General features: G+C 40.9%; 2 protein-coding genes across 4 annotated transcripts in view; one reads left to right on the top strand and one right to left on the bottom strand.

Annotated features, from left to right (window-relative positions):
* The first annotated feature begins 3,668 nt into the window (after positions 1–3,668).
* On the top strand, positions 3,669–9,950 carry tsr2 (TSR2 ribosome maturation factor). Its single transcript, XM_054767708.1, has 5 exons — positions 3,669–3,770; positions 6,657–6,747; positions 9,026–9,117; positions 9,374–9,532; positions 9,603–9,950. The coding sequence occupies exons 1-5, from the start codon at positions 3,675–3,677 to the stop codon at positions 9,696–9,698; spliced, it is 534 nt and encodes a 177-aa protein (XP_054623683.1). The 5' UTR covers positions 3,669–3,674; the 3' UTR covers positions 9,699–9,950.
* grm6a (glutamate receptor, metabotropic 6a) overlaps positions 9,848–19,029 on the bottom strand; it is a 36,923-nt gene continuing 27,741 nt past the window's right edge. For all 3 annotated transcript variants that reach the window (XM_054767626.1, XM_054767617.1, XM_054767635.1), the window contains 6 exons: positions 16,881–17,116; positions 16,649–16,810; positions 16,437–16,586; positions 12,199–12,339; positions 12,002–12,120; positions 9,848–10,841 (listed from right to left, as the gene is read on the bottom strand). In XM_054767626.1, coding sequence (XP_054623601.1) covers positions 12,040–12,120; positions 12,199–12,339; positions 16,437–16,586; positions 16,649–16,810; positions 16,881–17,116 — 770 coding nt within the window. In that variant the 3' untranslated portion in view covers positions 9,848–10,841; positions 12,002–12,039. The remainder of the gene's footprint in view (positions 10,842–12,001; positions 12,121–12,198; positions 12,340–16,436; positions 16,587–16,648; positions 16,811–16,880; positions 17,117–19,029) is intronic.

Genomic DNA, 19,029 nt, shown 5'->3' with positions numbered 1-19,029 from the left:
TGGACTTGGGTCACTTCAGTTGTTCCACTCCAGAGGAGTGAAAATGTGTGGCTGGTGCTTCAAGAACCTGCTGATTTCTGTCTGAATTAATCTGTTCCATTCCTGGTATCTTCTACGGTGCTGGATGTGCTGAGCGTTTTTTGAAATTTAAGTTTCTCACGAGTAAGTTTGGCTTCTCCGATGTTCGTCCCTGCGCCGCAGCAGAGTTTGGATGAACTCAGTGATTTGAATCTTTTGTCAGCTGAAGCATTCATTTGTGCTGCAATTGGATCTTTGTCAAATGCATAGGCTTGGACTTCACACATTAAGAGCTCAGTAGCTTCATCTTGGTAGAGCTAACCTATTGAAGGTTGCCTTTGGAATACCTGCTATGTTCTGGGAAGAACGCAAGGGGTCTTCCAGAGCGTTTTCTTGTTGATGGTTTGACCTTTTGGGCCATTTATTCTAGAGAAATTGCCTCTCACTTTGGTTGAATGCATATTTGTCTCCCTTTTGTTTGGAACACTCTTTCACTCCAAACCCATTTTGCCATCAAGTTTCGTCAGTGCATACTCTGAAGATATTAGTAATGTTGAAATATCCTTGACTAGCTTCCTGAACAGTTTGAATAGCTCTCTTCTGATCTGGTGGTGTTAAATTGTCTTTTGACTTTAAAAGTCCTACAATGACTTGGTTTGTGTTCCATTGAAGGTGCAGGACAATTCCATGGGTTTTGCCACTGCCGTTATAGAATGTGATTTCATTCAGTCTTCCTTGCCAGTCTGGTGTTGTGAAACCTGTGTGGAGTTTGATTTGTGCAAGTTGCACATAATCCTCAGTTTCTTTCCGGGAGAACAAAGATTTCCTTAGCAGTCGAAGCTTTAGGTGTACCAGTTCCTACCACTTTTGCCTGATTGTGCCCTAGGCCTAAGGATCTTTTTAATCTCTTGAATGGTTTTGTCAACTTCCTGTTGACCATTGGGAGAGGTTGGGAGGATCAAGCTATCAGATACTTCAAGAACCCTGTGTTCTTGAACTACTTCTTGAAGTTCCCCTCAACTTTTGGGAGGGGTCAAAGTATCAGATACATCAGGAACCTTGTCTTCCTGAGCTAATTCTTGAGAGGTCATCAGCCTAGTAGCCACATGGTTGTCTTCTTGAAGAACCTTTTGTTCTCGAACTACTTCTTGAAGTAGTTCCTCGTCCATGTGAGAAATGTTTACTCTTACTCTTACTTTCTGGTGGTGGCTTCAGTTCCTCTTTTCCTATTTCCATCTTGTCACACCAACATTTAAGCAGTTTCAGTTCCTCCCTCAGGGACTTGTGCTCCGTTCCAACATTTTTTGTTTCTAGAACTTGTACACGTGCCTTCAGACCTGCATTGTCTGTCTCCATCTTCAAACTTGTGTTATGATTGAAGAGCTGATTCCGTTTGATCAGACTGCTCAGAATCTTCAATCTGTTCATGAAAGTCTTTCTCCTGAGTGTCCAGCTCCAATTCGACCAAGGGCTCCCTCCCCATAGGCTCCCGAGAGATGCTTGGTATAGCCTTTTGCTGCAAATACCTCTTCTGTCTGCTCCAGCTGACTGAAGATTACGTATTGTCTTTATTCTGTCTTTACTGCAGAGGAGAAATGGAACTTCCTCGCTGGAGAGTTCATGATCTTTCAAACTTGTCTTTAAGTGTGCAATCTACTGACTCTGTTGATTCTGAACATATGGTTACCAACTGGTTATCAACTGTCAAAGTCCATTTGGACTTACACCAGCCTGCACTTGAAGAGGCCGAGAAGATTGCAAAGGACGCTTTATCAACTCCAGTAGATTTTCTTGAGTTTTATTTCACACTTCAACTATTTACAGAAGCACAGGTTAGGTTAATAACCTTGAATCAAAGAGGAATAGCATCAAATTACGACTCAAGACTTTCAAACACAGTTACAACGTAGGAACACCAATAGTTGTTACATACCAATGGTCTCTCCGGTCTTCTCTTGTTAAATCATTTGAATAGTCGCGACAATGATATTTGAGTAGTACCTTTCGTTGTCTGCTCAATTTACCAACTGTTTACTTGGTACATCATTGAATAATGCATGTCATATTATATCACAATGGTATCAAACAATGCAATTTGCCATCATGGTTTGTATCAGGGATTCGATCGACATGCACTTTTAGCATCATAATTGTCATAAGAAATGTCATACTCTGATGAATACACGTACAGTCATGTAACGCTTATTTTAAAAAATAGATTTTCAAATACAGTAAGCCAAATTGGACAGAACAATTGGCGCCTTTAAATTGTCCATAGGTATGAATGTGAGTGTGAATGGTTGTTTATCTATATGTGCCCTGTGACTGGCTGGCAACCAGTCCAGGGTGTACCCTGCCTCTTGCCCAAAAATCAGCTGGGATAGGCTCCAGCATACCCCCGTGACCCTGGTGAAGACAAGTGGCACAGAAAATGGATGAATGTTATTTAACAAAAAATACCTGAACAAGCATTTTTAAAATGGTGAGCCCCTTGCAAAGGATTGCATTTATTTCCTTTATGTCAAAATTAAATTCAAAATAAATTCAAAAATCCCGCGACCCTAATGAGGAGAAGCGGTATAGAAAATGGATGGATGGATGAATAAATTAAAAAAATTAATTTCACACCAATCCTCCAAACAGATGGATTTTCAAACTGGTGGTACGTGGGCTCTATCTAGTGGTACCAGAGGTGGGAGTGAGTCAGTGTTTTGCAAGTCTCAAGTAAGTCTCACGTTTTTAATCTCAAATCTCAAATCAAGTCCCAAGTAAAGACATACAAGTCCAAATCAAGTCTCAAGTCAAGACAAGACAGGTCGGGTGAAGTCCAAAGTCATAGGCTTCAAATTCTTGAGTCCCCAAAAAAAACTACCATTTTAACAATGTAACAATCTATTAAATTTGACAAATACAATCAATGCATTTAGAATTGTTTTATTTATTTTTTATAAAATAAGATCAGTGTGACAAAACTTAGTCACAGAAAAAGAGTGCTGACATAGCATTCAGGATTTAGTCAGTGCACACAAATGTAATCCATATTGTTTATTCTTAAACCCGATTAGACGTTAATAGATGCATTCAGTGAGTCAGATTCAAATGAAAAATACAGTATGTTGTCTTGCTGGAAATTATATAATAACGATCACGTTAGCTGAATACTTTAAATGGGGACACATTTTACTCAACACGTTCACTGAAAAGCTGAAAAGTATAGTCAGGTCATCAAACTAAAAGTCCCAGTCAAGTTCCGATGTTATTGATGTCAGAGTCCAAGTCGAGTTGCAAATATTGTTGAGTCCAAAGTCATCAAAATTGTGATTCAAGCCTGACTGGAGTCCAAGTTGTATGACTCGAGTCCACACCTCTGAGTATAAATATAAATAATCCTTTGCCAATTCTGCAAAGGCCCCCTGTCTGCACTCGACATTGGAAATACAGTAATTACATGTATCTGTGTAACTAACCCACTTTTACAAGCAATCTTTCAAACATACTTAATATTCTAAAAGAAAAACTGTTTTTATGTCACAATGAGGTAGATGACTAAAATAAACACATCAAGTTGCCATGTAAGTCGCTCCAACTCATGATCTATTACGCTGTTGTGGACTGTTTCCGTCTGGTTCAGATCAGAGTCTCGACATCGATTGCTCATGTCTGCCCAATTCAACATGGCGGCGCCCACGGATTGGCGTGCGGTTTTTACTGACGGTGTGAGAGTGGTCCTTCACAGTTGGCCCGTTCTTCAGGTAAACACACACACACGTTCGTATACATAAACGAATATATATACGTTTCTGCACGTAAGCACAGAAAGGCGCGCACACAGGAAGTGTCGGACAACCTCACGAGAGATGAGCTTGCTATGGCTAGCTACGATGTAACGTTGACGGCTTTAATAATAAAAAAAATCAGGCATTAAATAATTAAGTGATTGAAGTGATGTCAGGTGACGAATCTATGGATATGGAAAGAATGGCTACGTTTTCCAAAGACAGGATGACAAAAGATAACTAGCAACAGTAATAACAATACAGTGGATCCCATGTTCTTAGTACTAAAAATTGCTCGTTTCAGAACATCAATGTAACAACAGGTCATTATAATACCTTAGTTTTATGTGGATGCCGCCATAGTCTACTATTACACATAACTAGTCAAATAGAAAAGAGTCAGGGTTTCCCCTTGGAGTTTTTGAAGCTGTGGTGGTGGGCTGCTAAGTCTGCATTTTTTTGTAATGACAAAGTAATTTTTTTAAATGGCTGATTTATTTATTAACGTAATTATTAAACTCCTTTTCAACAAGTAGCAGAGCATTAATGGCAAAGTCGCTGAGAGCTCTGCCAACATTTAAATGGCACTTTATTTACAAAACACCTCTCCACTCCGTGTGCTCATTTTTCATTAAATACATGTCATGTTTGAATAGAACACTTATAAAAATACTAAGGGGTGAAGCAAATAATCATTCAACATAAGCTGGTGAGCTACTGCTAGCTTACGAGCTACCTGTTGGAGACCACTGTGGTAGCATCACTGTGTAAAGCTGTACACACGACGTGTTTCTTTTGCACAACTTCGACACACCACTAGTGTTTTGAAGACAAGCCATAAGTATTATAATAAAAGAGCAAGATTGTTAAGTGACACAAAAGTCAGTTGTGATGATGATTGATGTATCCCGTGAACGTAATAGCCACCTGTAGCTCAGAGTTAGCTAGATGCTGCCAGCCAGGCATGTCAACAAAAGTGCCAGATAGCGGAATGAGATTGAAGTGTGAGCAATCACATGCTGCCATTGAAACGTGAGCGATCACACACGCTGGCATGGATAGGCTTAACATGTGACAAGTTGTCAATTGACTACACATTTTACGGGCTATTGTTCATTCTCCCGATAATAAGAAACAAAGTGAAACTCAAGACGTGTCGCGTATCTGGTCACTGGTCAAGTGCCAGCAAGGCAGACAGGCAATTCCGGTGCATGCTTATCAAAATAAAGTGCAGGGAAACATTTTTAGGATATTTTAAATAGCTTTTAAACTAATTGTGGTCAATATGTGCAAAAATAATATGTTATATATATATATCTATACATGTAGTGGAAACCCTGAGAGTTGTACTTGCCGGGAAGCAGTACACTGTAAACACCATATATGGTGAGGACGGTGTGCTGCTGACCTCTACTCGAGATGTGGTGGACCGGTAGGAATACTTCAAAGACCTCCTCGATCCCACCGACACATCTTCCAATGAGTAAGCAGTGCAGGGGAAGTACGTGATGGGCTCAGCTATCTTTAGGGCTGAGGTTGCAGAGGTGGTCAAGAAGCTCCTCAGTGGAAGAGCCACGGGGTTGGATGAGATCCGCCCAGAGTTCCTTAAGGCCTTGGATGGTCTGGGGGTGTCGAGGTTGACACGACCCTGCAGCATCGTGTGGACATCGGGGGCGGTGCCTCTGGATTAACAGACCAGGATCACACTCCTATGCCTTGCGAGTAAAGTCTATTCAGGGGTTCTGGAGAGGAGGATCCTCCAGATATTTGAATCTCGGATTCAGTAGGAGCAGTGTGTTTTTCGTGGAACTGTGGACCAACTGTTCACTCTCGGCAGGGTCCTTCAGGGTGCATCAGAGTTTGCCCAACCAGTCCACATGTGTTTTGTGGACTTGGAGAAGGCATTCCACTGTGTTCCTTTAGGAATCCTGTGGGGAGGACTCTGAGCTTCCCTGCTTAGGCTGCTGCCCCTGCCACCCGACCTCAGATAAGCGGTAGAGGATGGATGGATGGATGGATGGATATAAAAAGATATCAGTTCTTCAGATCAGCTTGAAAAAGAAAATATCGTGCATTCCCTACTTTAAAGTTAAACACACACGTCATTTTCAATTCTTTATTAACACAAATTATACTGACTTGTATCGAAAATAGGGTATTTATAACAAAAACAAAGACATTCTAAGTCAAAAATATATGCTCAGTAGCAGCCGTGGGCACTCCCTATGTAGTCAGAATGATACAATCTTGATCACATCACATTTTCATACAATTTGACTGTGAGATAGTCGAATCAAACTCCTCCCAATCTAATTGTCGAGTAGTGGAATATTCTAAGACATCCTTGGTTGTTAAGATAGGCTATACATTTAATGATAGCTGACATTAGTTGCTATTACTGTATATATGTTATTGCTATCATTAGTTGACAGCAAACATAACGAGTGTGCATGGGTGTGTTACGTTGGTGTACACAAAGCAGGAAGGGGTGGTGTCAGCAGTACTTTGGAATGTTGGCAGCCTCTCGGCAGCTGGAGAAACCCTTTGTATATTATCCAAATAAAATAAACGCCCCTTATATCCAAAATTGAGATGACAAAATATGATTTACATCAAATTCAACATTGTTATTTACAAACTATTTTAAAACAGCATCAGTATCTTTGACCCTGCCCACGGATCAATACTGGTCCGTGGACCAATATGGTTTGGGACAGCCCTGAATTAGAGTATACCGCTTATTTAATCACGGTGGTTATTTGCATATTTGCATTGAAATTGCCGCAAGTCAAGGCAATGATGTCACAGTGTGACCAGCGTTGCCATGGTTACACACACTCCGTTTGTGATTTCCCCTCACAGATTGCGGTGGACAACGGCTTCGGAGGCGTGTATGGGCAGCAGAAAGCTGACTGGATGGTGGATGTTGTCCAGCAGTATTTCCACGACAACTGTAAATATAACCATGTGACCTGTCAAGTGATTGATGGCCTTGCGTCAGTTATGAAATGAGTTAACGTTATCCTTACGTAGGCCTGTCACGATGATCAATACATTTTTTACCTGCACGGTAATTAAAAACAAACTCGATAATTTTTCTGGCCGCTGTATATTGACATGTGCATGCGTGTTTGTTTTCCTCCTCTCTCTCTACCAAACGGGCTGGATGACAAGAGGATTCACTCTGTGCATCTATCTCAATACCTGGGCGCGTTGTTTCTGGAGGCCGGCCGATATGGGATTTTTGAGTCCGATGCTGATATTGGGGGTTGAAAAATAAGACAATATATGATATATCGGCCGATAACCAATATATTGGCCAATATATGAAATAAGAGCATTGATCTAAACAGGGTATATACTGTACATGAGCATAAATTCTTATAATACTCATAATAGGATTCAACACAAAGAACACCTTATTTACTCTTCCCCTCTGCCTGTCAAATTAAAATATACACATTTTGTGCCTTTTGATAATTAGCCTATAAACTGATACTATAGTTGAGCATCGTAAAATAAAAACAAGTGACTGCATTGGGCTGAAAGTGATAATGCATAGGCTCTCTCTTTGGTTCTATAGCGGAATGAACTGAGAGAGTGAACCCTCCTATCTAGGCCTGCCACGATAATCTATAAAGCGATGAATCAAACGTGTTCACTCTGCATCTGTCTGTGTGCATTGTTTGTGTAGTGGAATGAACGGAGAGCGTGAACCCTCCTGTCCTCTCATTCAGCCTCTTCGTGGAGGCGGGGCTACTAGTGAGTGCATACAGAGCACATAGTCTCTAGCAAGGTGGCCTCGTGAGCCAGCATACGCTAACATGAATGATGGCACAGAAGCGATGATTTTTAAGGCGAATGCCACATCCCCAGTGAGGGAATATTTCTGTTTTAAACAGAATGAACAAGGTGAGCGCATGAACACAGACGAACCGATGTGTCGCATTTATTTGAAAGTAGGGACAAGGAAAAAGATGGATGGAAGATGACTGGCTTGCGCTGAGACACAAAGCGGCAAAAACAACCCTCATAGTCCCGCGGAATATTATGTGGGAACCTCCCCACCTCGGGAGAAAGTCCCAGCCAGGCTTACACCTTACCAAGTCTGCCACCTCATGTCCCCCTGTGTCTACGTTTTCCTGGGAAGCAACGGCTCCTCCCGTAGCAGGAACTCTGGCATGTTATTCCTGACTATCATAAACCATCAGAGAGTCAATGGTGCTCACAACAAACGATAAAACAAGGATACAACCGATCACAGGGAGCTGAGGGAAGCGGCAAGCCAGACACACCGGCTTATATTATGCCATATAATTAATGAAAATATGGCCTCAAACAGGGGTCGGCAACCTTTACCGTGAAAAGAGCCATTTTGCCTCCTCTTCCAGTAAAAAAAAAAATAGTCTGGAGCCCCAAAACATTACACAGCTTATAAACTTGTGAAAATTGTAATGTTTTCAAAATGTTACCTGTTATAACCACAAAATTCAAGTGTGCTAGCCTACCTCACCCTGCCTTGCTCATCCAATCAGCAGTCAGAATGCAATCTAGATGCATTCACGGACTTGCGGTGAGTCGGATATTTCACATTCTTTTCTAAAATGCACATGTCCCCTAGTTTGCATGTCCCCTGCAACAAGGACACTGAAGAGCTCCAGATCCGTGGGTTGCTGACCCCTGGTCTAAAAAATGCAGATAATATCGATTATTGACAATAATTTGCAGCGCAATCATGGACCAGCATAATTTGTTATCATGACAGTCCTACTCCTATCAGTCATTCAGTCTCTTTGTCCCAGTGGGGAGAGGCGGGACGCTAGCAAGTGGGCACTCGCTAGCTGTGTGTATCTTGTGCTATATGGTCTAATCGGAAACATCCAAAACATTTATTTTGACCAAACTACGACAAAGCATTACACCTCATTGAACGTAAACAGCGTATTCCACACACAATGTTGCACGTGAATCAAGGAAGTGTGTATGCAAATGAGCTGATTTCTTTTGACTCCTTTTCATCTCACATTTTATATCAGTGTCGACTTAAGCAGGCACCGGTGGCATTACGATACCAGGTTTTGGTACGCATTTCTGCCGTGCACAAGCCCACTCATCAAACAATTTCTAATTTTGATAGCGTGTGTGTTTACAAGTGTGAGTGCACATTGCAACACAAATTCTACTTGTGTTTGCCTTTCATGACCTTATTTTTGTTTGTTGTGCGTGATCAGCTGACCTTCAGCAGTTTGAAGTCGAAGATTACATTGCCACCCTCATGGATCAGGAGTTTGACACTGTGGTGGATGACGGGAGTTTACCTCAGGTACACACGTCGCCATCGTTCTATTTTATTGTTGTAATCTTTGCCTGAAATGATTGGTCTGTTTTATTCTGATTAGAAACCTTATCAACAAATTAAAGGCAAAAGCCATTCAATGATCGTAAAGATGTTCAAGTAAAAAGTATCTATCAGCGATACCACAGCTCTGTAGATTTACTTGGTATCTGATTGATACCAAATTTTGCAGTATCGCCCACCCCTAGTGGTCAATGCTAATAATAGCGTTGCATGTCTTCAGGTGTGTGCTCGACTGATGCAGATGTTTGGTCAGTGGCAGCAAGGGGCGCAGCAAGAGCTCACACACTCCATCCAATCGCTGATGCAGAACAAGACACCCAGGGCAAAGGTCACAGCCCCGGCCACACAGTCAGATCCAGAGAGTGAAGAAGAGACACAGGTGCACCCACACACACACACACACTTATGGTTGTGATGCTATTGTGTTATTAATCAATGTGTGTATGTAGGCCATGGAGTGTGAGAGTACTTCAGGCAACACAACAAATCATCATCCTCCTCCTCAAGACGAAGACGGATGGACGCTGGTTCAAAAGAGAAAGTGACACTGAAGGAATTACCTTTGACCTTATCACGGGCCTCACATGGACCTGAGGACTCGATGGTGGTGTCATGATCAGTCACGTGACATTATGGCTACTGGGATGTGCTGGGAAAATATATTCCATGTTTTGGGAAAGGACAGCAGGCCAGTTTGACAGATTTTAATCACACGGGTCTGGTTGCTTGTACATAAACGTAATAAATCACGTCAACAGAATCATCCAAAGGAAAAATAAAAGTATTATCAATTTTAATGAGTTCAAACAAATATTTTACAAAATCATTGTTTTAGCCACAATATAGATATTCCAGGTTTTCAGAGTTCTAGCGCCACCTAGTGGATGCTCGGTTGATTGGTTAGAACCGATTCCACCTCATGTGATCATCACAATGTTTAGAAGAAGCAAAACCGGTCAGAAATGAAGGAAACAGCAGTGAATAAATGTCCGAGAAGAAACAAACAAAAAAAACACACACAAATGATTTTGAAAGATTCACACGCTGATTGGTCAACCGCTTCTTTCCTTTAAAGCAGTGATTCATTACTGTACTGCAGCACATAAGTGACATTATCAAATTTCACTTTATTGGTCTAAAAATAATTTAGTACAAATGTTTGTGCCGCACGGTGCACGGTGGTCGGCATTTGTGCCTTGCAGTCAGGAGAGCAAGGGTTTGAATCTCCATTTGCATGTTCTCCTCGTGCTCGTGTGGGTTTTCGTCGTGTACTCCGGCTTCCACCCACATCTCAAAAGCATGCATGTTAGGCTACTCCAGTGCTTCTCAAATAGTCACCCTAATGAGGACAAGCAGTATAGAAAAATAATAAATATTTACATTCAACTAATGCTCGGATTTCACGAGGAGTACCGTAAGTTAAATTTGTGAGTAAATTGAGACAAGATCGTCATTATTTCAAATATACATTTTTGTTTGGTGGTGGTCCTTGAGATTTTTCTAGTATGAAACATGTGCCTTGGCTGCATACAAGTTGGGAAAAGCAGCGTCAACCGCAAACACCGAGAAGAAAAACAAGCAGGAAAGCAGATCAGAAAAACACTGAAGGAATCAGAAGGAAGTGAAGTGTCTGATGTTCACGTTGGCAACTCCAGCATCCGGTGTGCCGGGATCGGTCCGACGGCGTCCTGCAAAGAACATGGAAGTGATTCAGCTGTACATCTCGATCATCATAATGAAATATGATGTAAATATTCTACATATGGTACTACAATAAATGTGAACTCAAGCAGGTTGAGACACCACGAACCGCTTAAGTAATTGATTCCAAACCACCATGCCGTGGCACACTATCCAATGTTACGTAATGGCTCAAAAATTATTTACTACAAATAATGTATCTTTGTTCATCTATCTGTCACTGATGCATAGTGACAGGCAGAACAATGACATGCTCTTCCACCTGGTAGCAGAAGGACCTGTTGCCATTCACACAAGTATAAGTCCCGGCACGCTTGGCGGTGTACTGTGGGATTTTTCTAATGTAAAATATATGCTTTGGCTCAGTAAAGTCAGGAAACACTTCCTTATTGTACAATGGTGCCTGACCATTCTGTGCAGTGGTGAAAACGTTTAAATATCAAATAGCTCTCCCCCTGATAGTTATTGAAATACAGGTGCATCACAACAAATCAGAATATCGTGCAAAAGTTATTTGATTTCAGGAGTTTAATTCAGACACAGAACCCAATTAAAAGCTCAGGGAGTTTTTGAAGTTTATTTGCCGATTACATGAACCAGTATAAAATATTCTGCAAAATATACATTTTTCACATTTATGAGATACTGTATTTTTTTTAATTAGCTGTGTCACTGTGTGTCGTGAAAATAAGACTTTCTCAATAGAACTACTTCAATAAACATTTCAAATGTATTGAGATGCACCTGTACATTTCACAGCATATCTTAACCATGAAGTGATTTCTGTGTGTTTCATTAAAAAAATAAAGAAACATGAATATCAAAGGGGCCCCCTCATCCTTTATTTTTTTTTCAGGTGGTCCTGGGCAGAAAACGCATGGACACCTCTGATTTAGCGCTTAGTATGCCGGGAGAATGAATTTAAATTGAGTTCTAACTCATTTAGGAAGCCAGTGCAGTGGACCTAGCACAGGAGAAATATGATCTGTTCTTCTAGTTCTAGTCAGTACTCAGACAGCAGCATTTTGGACGAGCCTTGGACTTGCCTGTTCATAAATTCAAGTCATTCATTGAATAATCCATTTTACGGCACATTGAGGTTCCATTATTATGCTGCCAGAGCCAAATGCAAAGTAATTTAGAGTACCTTCATGCTGAAGGATGACTTGAGTTTACCGCATTCTGTCATTCTGGCTCAAAGTTGGTCTTTCCATTCTGTTTCTCCTTGAAGGATTTGTGAGACAAGTGGGCAGCCTGGACCACACCCTGCCAAACAAGTGTCAGCTTGTGAAATTGAGCGGCCGTCAACACGAGTCAATAAAAGAACATCGCAGCCTCACACACCTTGAAACTTCGCTTCCTCTTCGGAATGTTCTGCTCAGGGTGAAAGAGGATGACGTAGACTTTAGGAATGTAGAGCATCCCGAGGGAGACGGACGCACTGAGAGTCATGGACACGGTCAAAGTGGCCGTCTGGATGAACATCTGGAGTGACGAGCACAGTGACATTTGAAGGTCGGTTCCCCTGAACACAGGTTCTCAACTTTTTTTTCAGTCAAGTACCCCCTGTGGATTTTTGTTCTTTTTGCCAAGTACAGTGGAACTTGCTTATCTCGACGCCCACTGGACTGACTGACTGAAGTCGACATAAGCGGTTGTCAACATAATGCACATTTACACGTTTGAATGCTGTGCAATCACAGCAGTTATGTTATGTTTCACGCTGTTTAGTGGTAATGATGAAGTTAACAATACTACAGCACAAACTGAATGTTTTTGCATACAAATGACTCCTTTGAGTCTCAAATTTGATGTTGACAAATGTGGTCCAGGCACTCCGGGACTTGATGAGTTGAGGGGTATTCTGCAAAGCGAGTTTAGTGTGTTAGCGAGCTGTGCTGAGTGGAAAGCTGGACTTGCGTGTTCAGCAAAGGTAGCGCTCTTTTAAAGCAGCTGTATCGCCATGGTAACTTAGGCTAAGATCATAGCCTAGCCGGAGCCAGGTTATGGTCAGCCTTTCAGCTTAAAATCAGCTATGAAAGTCCTACCGTTTCACTGTTTAACTAATTCGGAGATGGCGTCACCATTTATTTAGAACCTACGAGGTTCCCGAGAAGCCATGGGAAAAAAAATATCCATCTATAAGTGAGATACATTTTCAATACGCTAGATATGCTCACGAGAGCACCAGAAATGAAATGCAATATGAAATATTAATAATTAATGTGATCACATGTAAATGTCATAGGAGTCCTTGTGTGAGCACTGAGTCTGTTAGTCTTCTTATATTACAATATTTGTGGAGGAATAAACACTCCTAGACATCAATCAACCGCATTAAAAAACTTAAGAAGTCACCACAAAACACGTCACACGCAAAACACTGCCATCTAGTGGTCACAACGAGATACAGCAGTTAATATTTCATTCAACTATAACATCAAAAGTTGTTGCCCCAGTGTTTTTGTAATGGATAAGTGTTCATATGTCAAAGTTGTGCAATGTTGAGCGTATACTTTTAATAATAATCAGTGTTAACTTGCGCATTCACACGCTGCATGCTGACATTTCAGCGGTACTATTGGCGGCAACATTGTTGCTTTTAGCAGCCATAATCATTTGGGAACTCCTCATAACGCTCCATAATAATTACGTAATCATTTGTTGTTAAATACACTGGCTGGTATCGCTTCACTTTTCAGCGGAAGTAGAATAATATGACGTCAGACGCCGCCTTTCATGTGAACGCGCACTGAGCACAAAGCCGAAAACCGGACTTCACAAAATAAGTTAACCACCGACGCGGGAGCAATGAGTCTGATTGCGGATGTTAGGTTTTGTCGACTTGCATCTTGAGCACAAAGCCTGGGTTTGTGGAGCCGCTTTCGCCGTATACCCCCTTGGTCGACAGACGGGTTGTCAACAAACATAAATAACTTAAAACAGGTTCCACTGTACCGTAAGAAATATTTGTGCATGTATGAAAGCTTTATTGTTTACCACAAATTACCACACCGGCTCTGTTAGATAAGAGTATAAAATATCAAATAAAAACAGAAGAATCCAAAAAATATGCACAAATGGAGGAAAACCACGTCAACAAACGTAGGTTCAAAAATCCTTTATGATCACCCATTATCCTTACTGGATAATGGGAAGCTACAAGTAAATGTGCAAGCAAAATGCAGGGTTCCTACGGATTGGAAATTTCAAAATTACATTGTTTTTCCACACTCAGTAAATACAGTAGATGTGCATTAGTATGATTAGTGTGATATAATTGATTATCGAATTAATCATCAACTATTATGGTATTCCATTACCGGGTAATTGTTATTTATTTATTCATTAAAAAATGTAAATATCCTCTGATTTGAGCCTCTCAAATGTGACCATTTTTTAATGTCCTTAGTCATCCATGAAAGCAGACTTATTATCTTTGTGTTTTAGTCAAAACAAGACATTCACACACATCGGCTTTGACTTTGGAAAACAGTGATAAACATTTTTGCCTCTTTTCTGATATGCAGACCAAACCACTAACCGTAGCATATCATTTCCAGGAGGTTATAGCTAGGTAATGTAGGTCATACAAAGGTTTGGAAGAGGATAAGAGCAGAGGGCTGGCCGTTGAACAAATATTTTCCGGATGCGTCACCCACTTTGTGTGCTCACCCAAACATCTAAGCTGTCCCAGCAAGCGCCTTAGAAAAAAAGGGATCCATCTATTTTCTAGTTATTCAGAATTGTATCTTTTAGAAAACAAAACAACGGTAACAGTCTTGGAAACATGATTTTTCCATATGTGAGTGTCCACTAGGGATGTCCCGACCCGATCTTCAGGATCGGGATCGGCTGCCGATCTGCTGTATTTGTGAAGATCGGATAATATCGGCTTCCGCCACGAGATCGTCCCGATCCGGTTGCCGTATCACGTTCGTAACTCTGAGCCACACTCCAACATGGTAGGTGCTGTAATGCTCCTCGAAGCTGGTTGCCACTCGACTCGCACCACACACAAGAAGAAGAAAACACAACACCACCATGTAGACAAGTCCGAGGAAATTCGGCTCCGTACAGTAGCTACAGTGGTAGTTCCCTCCCACTGTGCCCGGACTGCTGCGTCATGGTGTAAGGAGCTCGCACGGGAAGTGCCGCTCTGGTTGCTTATAATAGGGGCCGCATAAACACTACTAAACATGTCGAAACGGCGGCTAAAAACTTTGGAAACTCCTCTGTTACGGAGCTTGAATGGAAGCTAGCGGGGTTCGCTTAGTGTTCGCTAGTGCAGCTGTGTGTGTGCACAACTCAGGCTGGATGAGTATATTCACAGTATATTCAATTTGATCTTTTATTGGATTAGGGACGCGACTCACAGAGGTTTATTACAAAAGCCAAACAATACTGTTGGTCATGCTGTGTAATAAAACATTTTTTTTTAAGTTAATTCAGCAATACTTTGGTTGCATTATTTTAATGCATTGAAGAGCTATTGTCATACCCATATTCAATTACACAAATTCATGTTTGTAACAAAAGCTTATTATTATAAAAAAAAACAACAACAAAAAAACAAATCGGCAAGACTATTAAAAAATTGGATCGGATCAAAAGCCAAAAAATGTGGATCGGGAAAGTTTGCACTTTCAATACGTTTCCAGACTGTAGGATAATATTGTTTTATTAACTTGTTAGCTGAGTGAGTAAACATTTACTACGAGTCGATTATACAAATACTGTTTTATTAAATGAGTTAACTGAATGGATGAACATTTATTTAAGTAGGTTATTGAAGCACAAAGATAAAGTGAATTAACATAACAAGCAGTCAGATATGTTCACAGAATGGCGCAACTGGGCCAAAGATCGGTTGCACTACGCTGGGAGTGCAAGTTCTATTTTGCACAGAAAAAGATGCTGGTGTGAGACGACGACGTCAGAAAAAACACGACTCTCAGCTGTTACTGCCGCACACGCACTCACAAGGAATGTTCCAGATATCTTGGTATGAGAGCACAGGTCAGCCATCTGGGAGAAAAACCTATAAAAAGCTTGGAGCACATCGCTCGGCGCGGACTCTCTCGTCTTCTGGCTAGGAAGCCGCAGAAGGACATTAGGACAAAGACTTAGTCTGGATATCCTAGGAATGTGAAATTATTATGTCGGACTTATTTTTAATATGTTCTGTAAACCTTGTCAGTTGGCGTGTGGGTCTTATCCCTTCTCATAATCGGAGATTAACGAACATGTAAGGGGAGGTGACATTTATTTAACAGAGTGGTGCTTGAGACCTCTATTAGGTTGTGGAGAATTTCATCTCCAACAAGACCTGGAAATTTATCAGATTCAATTCCATACTTGCGTAGGAACCCTTAATATGGGTTTTGATTTTGGTTATGTTGTCAACCTCTTATTGCGACATCAGGCATAAACGTGCTCCACTGGATTGGTTTTAGCATCTCTCATGTCCAAAATGTGGCCGGCACATCCTTCAATTTTCCTGTATGGCGCCCACGTGGCAAGTGTGTGGACACGTCTGTCCTAGATACTCGTCGTTCATTTACTTTCGTCTCATTTCTCACCTTTTCTGTTGACTGGGCTGTACCAAAGAAGATTGGCACAAAGGCCAGCCAGACGATACAGGTGGTGTACATGGTGAAGCCAATTGGCTTTGCCTCGTTAAACGTCTCTGGGACTTTGCGGCTTTTAACTGCATACACGGTGCACGTTACCTAGCAACAGAAAGGGAACAGGTTACACGGCGTCGGGTGGCGGTAGCAAAATGAGATGTTACCATGAGAACGATACTGTAGCTGAGGCAGCAGATGAGTGACAGGTCCGACATGTCACACTTGAGAATTCCTCTAGCCAGGTCAGGGTTCGGAGGGCGGAGCTCGTCGTAGTCGACAATGGTGTGAGGTGGGACGACAGCAAACCACACAAACACACCAAATACCTGACGCACACAAACACACGAAGAGTTGCATCAGCACAAACAGGAAATGGTCTGACGCCTGTGTTCTTACCTGGACAGAGATGAGGATGAAGGTGATAAGCAGCTGGGAGGTGGGGCTGATGAATTTGGGCGGCGTGACCGACCTCTTGCCCTGTTCAAATATTCGATAGATGCGGTTGGTTTTGGTCAGCATGGCCGAATAGGTGATGGCCATGCCGAGGCCCAGCAGGAGGCGCCGGAACGCACAAACCACCACACCCGGCTCCGCAATCATCAGGAAAGTGATCAAGTAGATCAGGAAGATTCCTGCGAGGACCCAGAAGGTGGTATCATGACATGACGCATTTACTGCCTTCTGCTTTGTTGTGTTTTGGATCACATATAAGCACACCGTCTGTGTTTTTTTTTTATTTTTTACTCCTTAGCACCTCTCTTCAGCCATGTTTCCTACACACACTACGGTTCACTTGAGTCAGAAGGGGCCAAACTTTTCCATCGAGGACCGCACACAAAAAAATTCAAGGGTTGTACATCTTGGCAACAATGACAATAAATCTTTTGTACATACATAAGTCTTTCTTCCGGTAGCTAATGATCTAAAACAAAATAAATAACTGGAAGAATTTTGTTAGTTGCTGTGGTAGTATACAGCTTAATAATGCAATGCTTTTATTTTGAAGCTTGCACTGAACCGGAAGTCACAGCATGCACAGTTTAATCCTGTATAACTCGACACTTTGTTGCTGTTGTTTCACGCTACTTTGTGATAAAGTGGGCGACGTAGACAAGGTGTCAACATAAACAAGGTGTCAACATAAACAGGACCGACTTAAGCTTGTTGTAATTTCATTTTCGGGCCAATTAAAAAAGCTGAAAATGGGCCCTTGGTCACACTTTGGACCCCTGACTTGAGCGATGCCGGAACATGCTGGTTTTTCCAGTTCACTATACGTATCGTGTGACATAGCAGCAAGACATTATGAAGGATGATTACGGCCACACAGAGGAAAACCAGTAAAAAAAAAATGTAGTTTTTTGCTGTAAAATAAAATAAATTAGCAATTTTGTTTAGGATACTCAAGAATAATTTAAGTAAAATTTTGAAATTGGCAATTATATTTAAATTAATCTTGAATATCAAAATAGAGGCCTTTTTTTTTTTTTTTTTTTTTTACCTAGAAAACATTTTTCTTACCTTAAAAAAAAATCCAGTCCACCATCTACATGTAAATTTTTATTTTTTTTTAAGTTGTACATTAGAAAAAAGTAATCCATTGTCTACTATTATATTTGAGTTTGTTCAAAAATAAAAACGACAACAAAAAGCACTGAAAAATGTATTGGCCTACAAGCATATAATATTTCTATCATACAGTCGTCCCTCACTACTTCGCGATTCAAATTTCATGGTTTCACTCAATAGTAGTTTTTCAAAAATATATGAATAAATCGTGCTATTTTGTGCTTGAAAATGGCCTATTATCAGTCCCAAAATATGAATATTCAAGCAAATTAAGCAAACCATTTTCAAGCATAAAAATAGCTCAATGAACTAAAATACAAATATCAGGCACTCAAAAGACGCATTCAAAGACGATAAAATATTAGCATTCTACACTGGTCACCCGGTGTCAGCAATGTTACTGTAATGTTCAGTGAGACACACAAGCACCAGACTTGATCGCCAAAACAACAGGATTTTACTGCAGGTTTGAATGATCTCACAACAGGCACGATAATCCCTCATAAAAACACGGACTACTTTTGCAGTCATTACACATGCAAATCTGAAAGTCAACTCTGAACTCACAACGTCATTTCCTGTCCGCCTCTCTTTCAGCTCCCCTAGAAAATTTTTAACACACACTAGCATGAGTCATATTTATGTCTTAAATGGTTTATTTACTCTTATTATATGTACTACAGTCATGGAAAAAATTATTAGAGCACCCTTGTTTCTTCACTTTCTTGTTCATTTTAATGCCTGATACAAATAAGGTACCTTTGTTTGGACAAATACAACAATGACAACAAAAATAGCTCATGAGAGTCAAATTTTTTGGCAGTACAATGCTATAGCTATCTATGTAAGAACTTACGGTACGTGACTTTGGTTATTATCAAGAAAACCATGGACGGTTGTACATATCAGCTCTTAAACTAAACTCTTACGATTTGTTATCATCATTTTATTTGTCCAAACAAATGTACCTTTAGTT

The sequence above is a fragment of the Dunckerocampus dactyliophorus genome, chromosome 1 (genome assembly GCF_027744805.1).
Source record: "Dunckerocampus dactyliophorus isolate RoL2022-P2 chromosome 1, RoL_Ddac_1.1, whole genome shotgun sequence".
NCBI classification, from domain to species: domain Eukaryota; kingdom Metazoa; phylum Chordata; class Actinopteri; order Syngnathiformes; family Syngnathidae; genus Dunckerocampus; species Dunckerocampus dactyliophorus.
The sequence above is the reverse complement of the archived record's forward strand: the minus strand, read 5'-3'. Positions and strand labels throughout refer to the sequence as shown.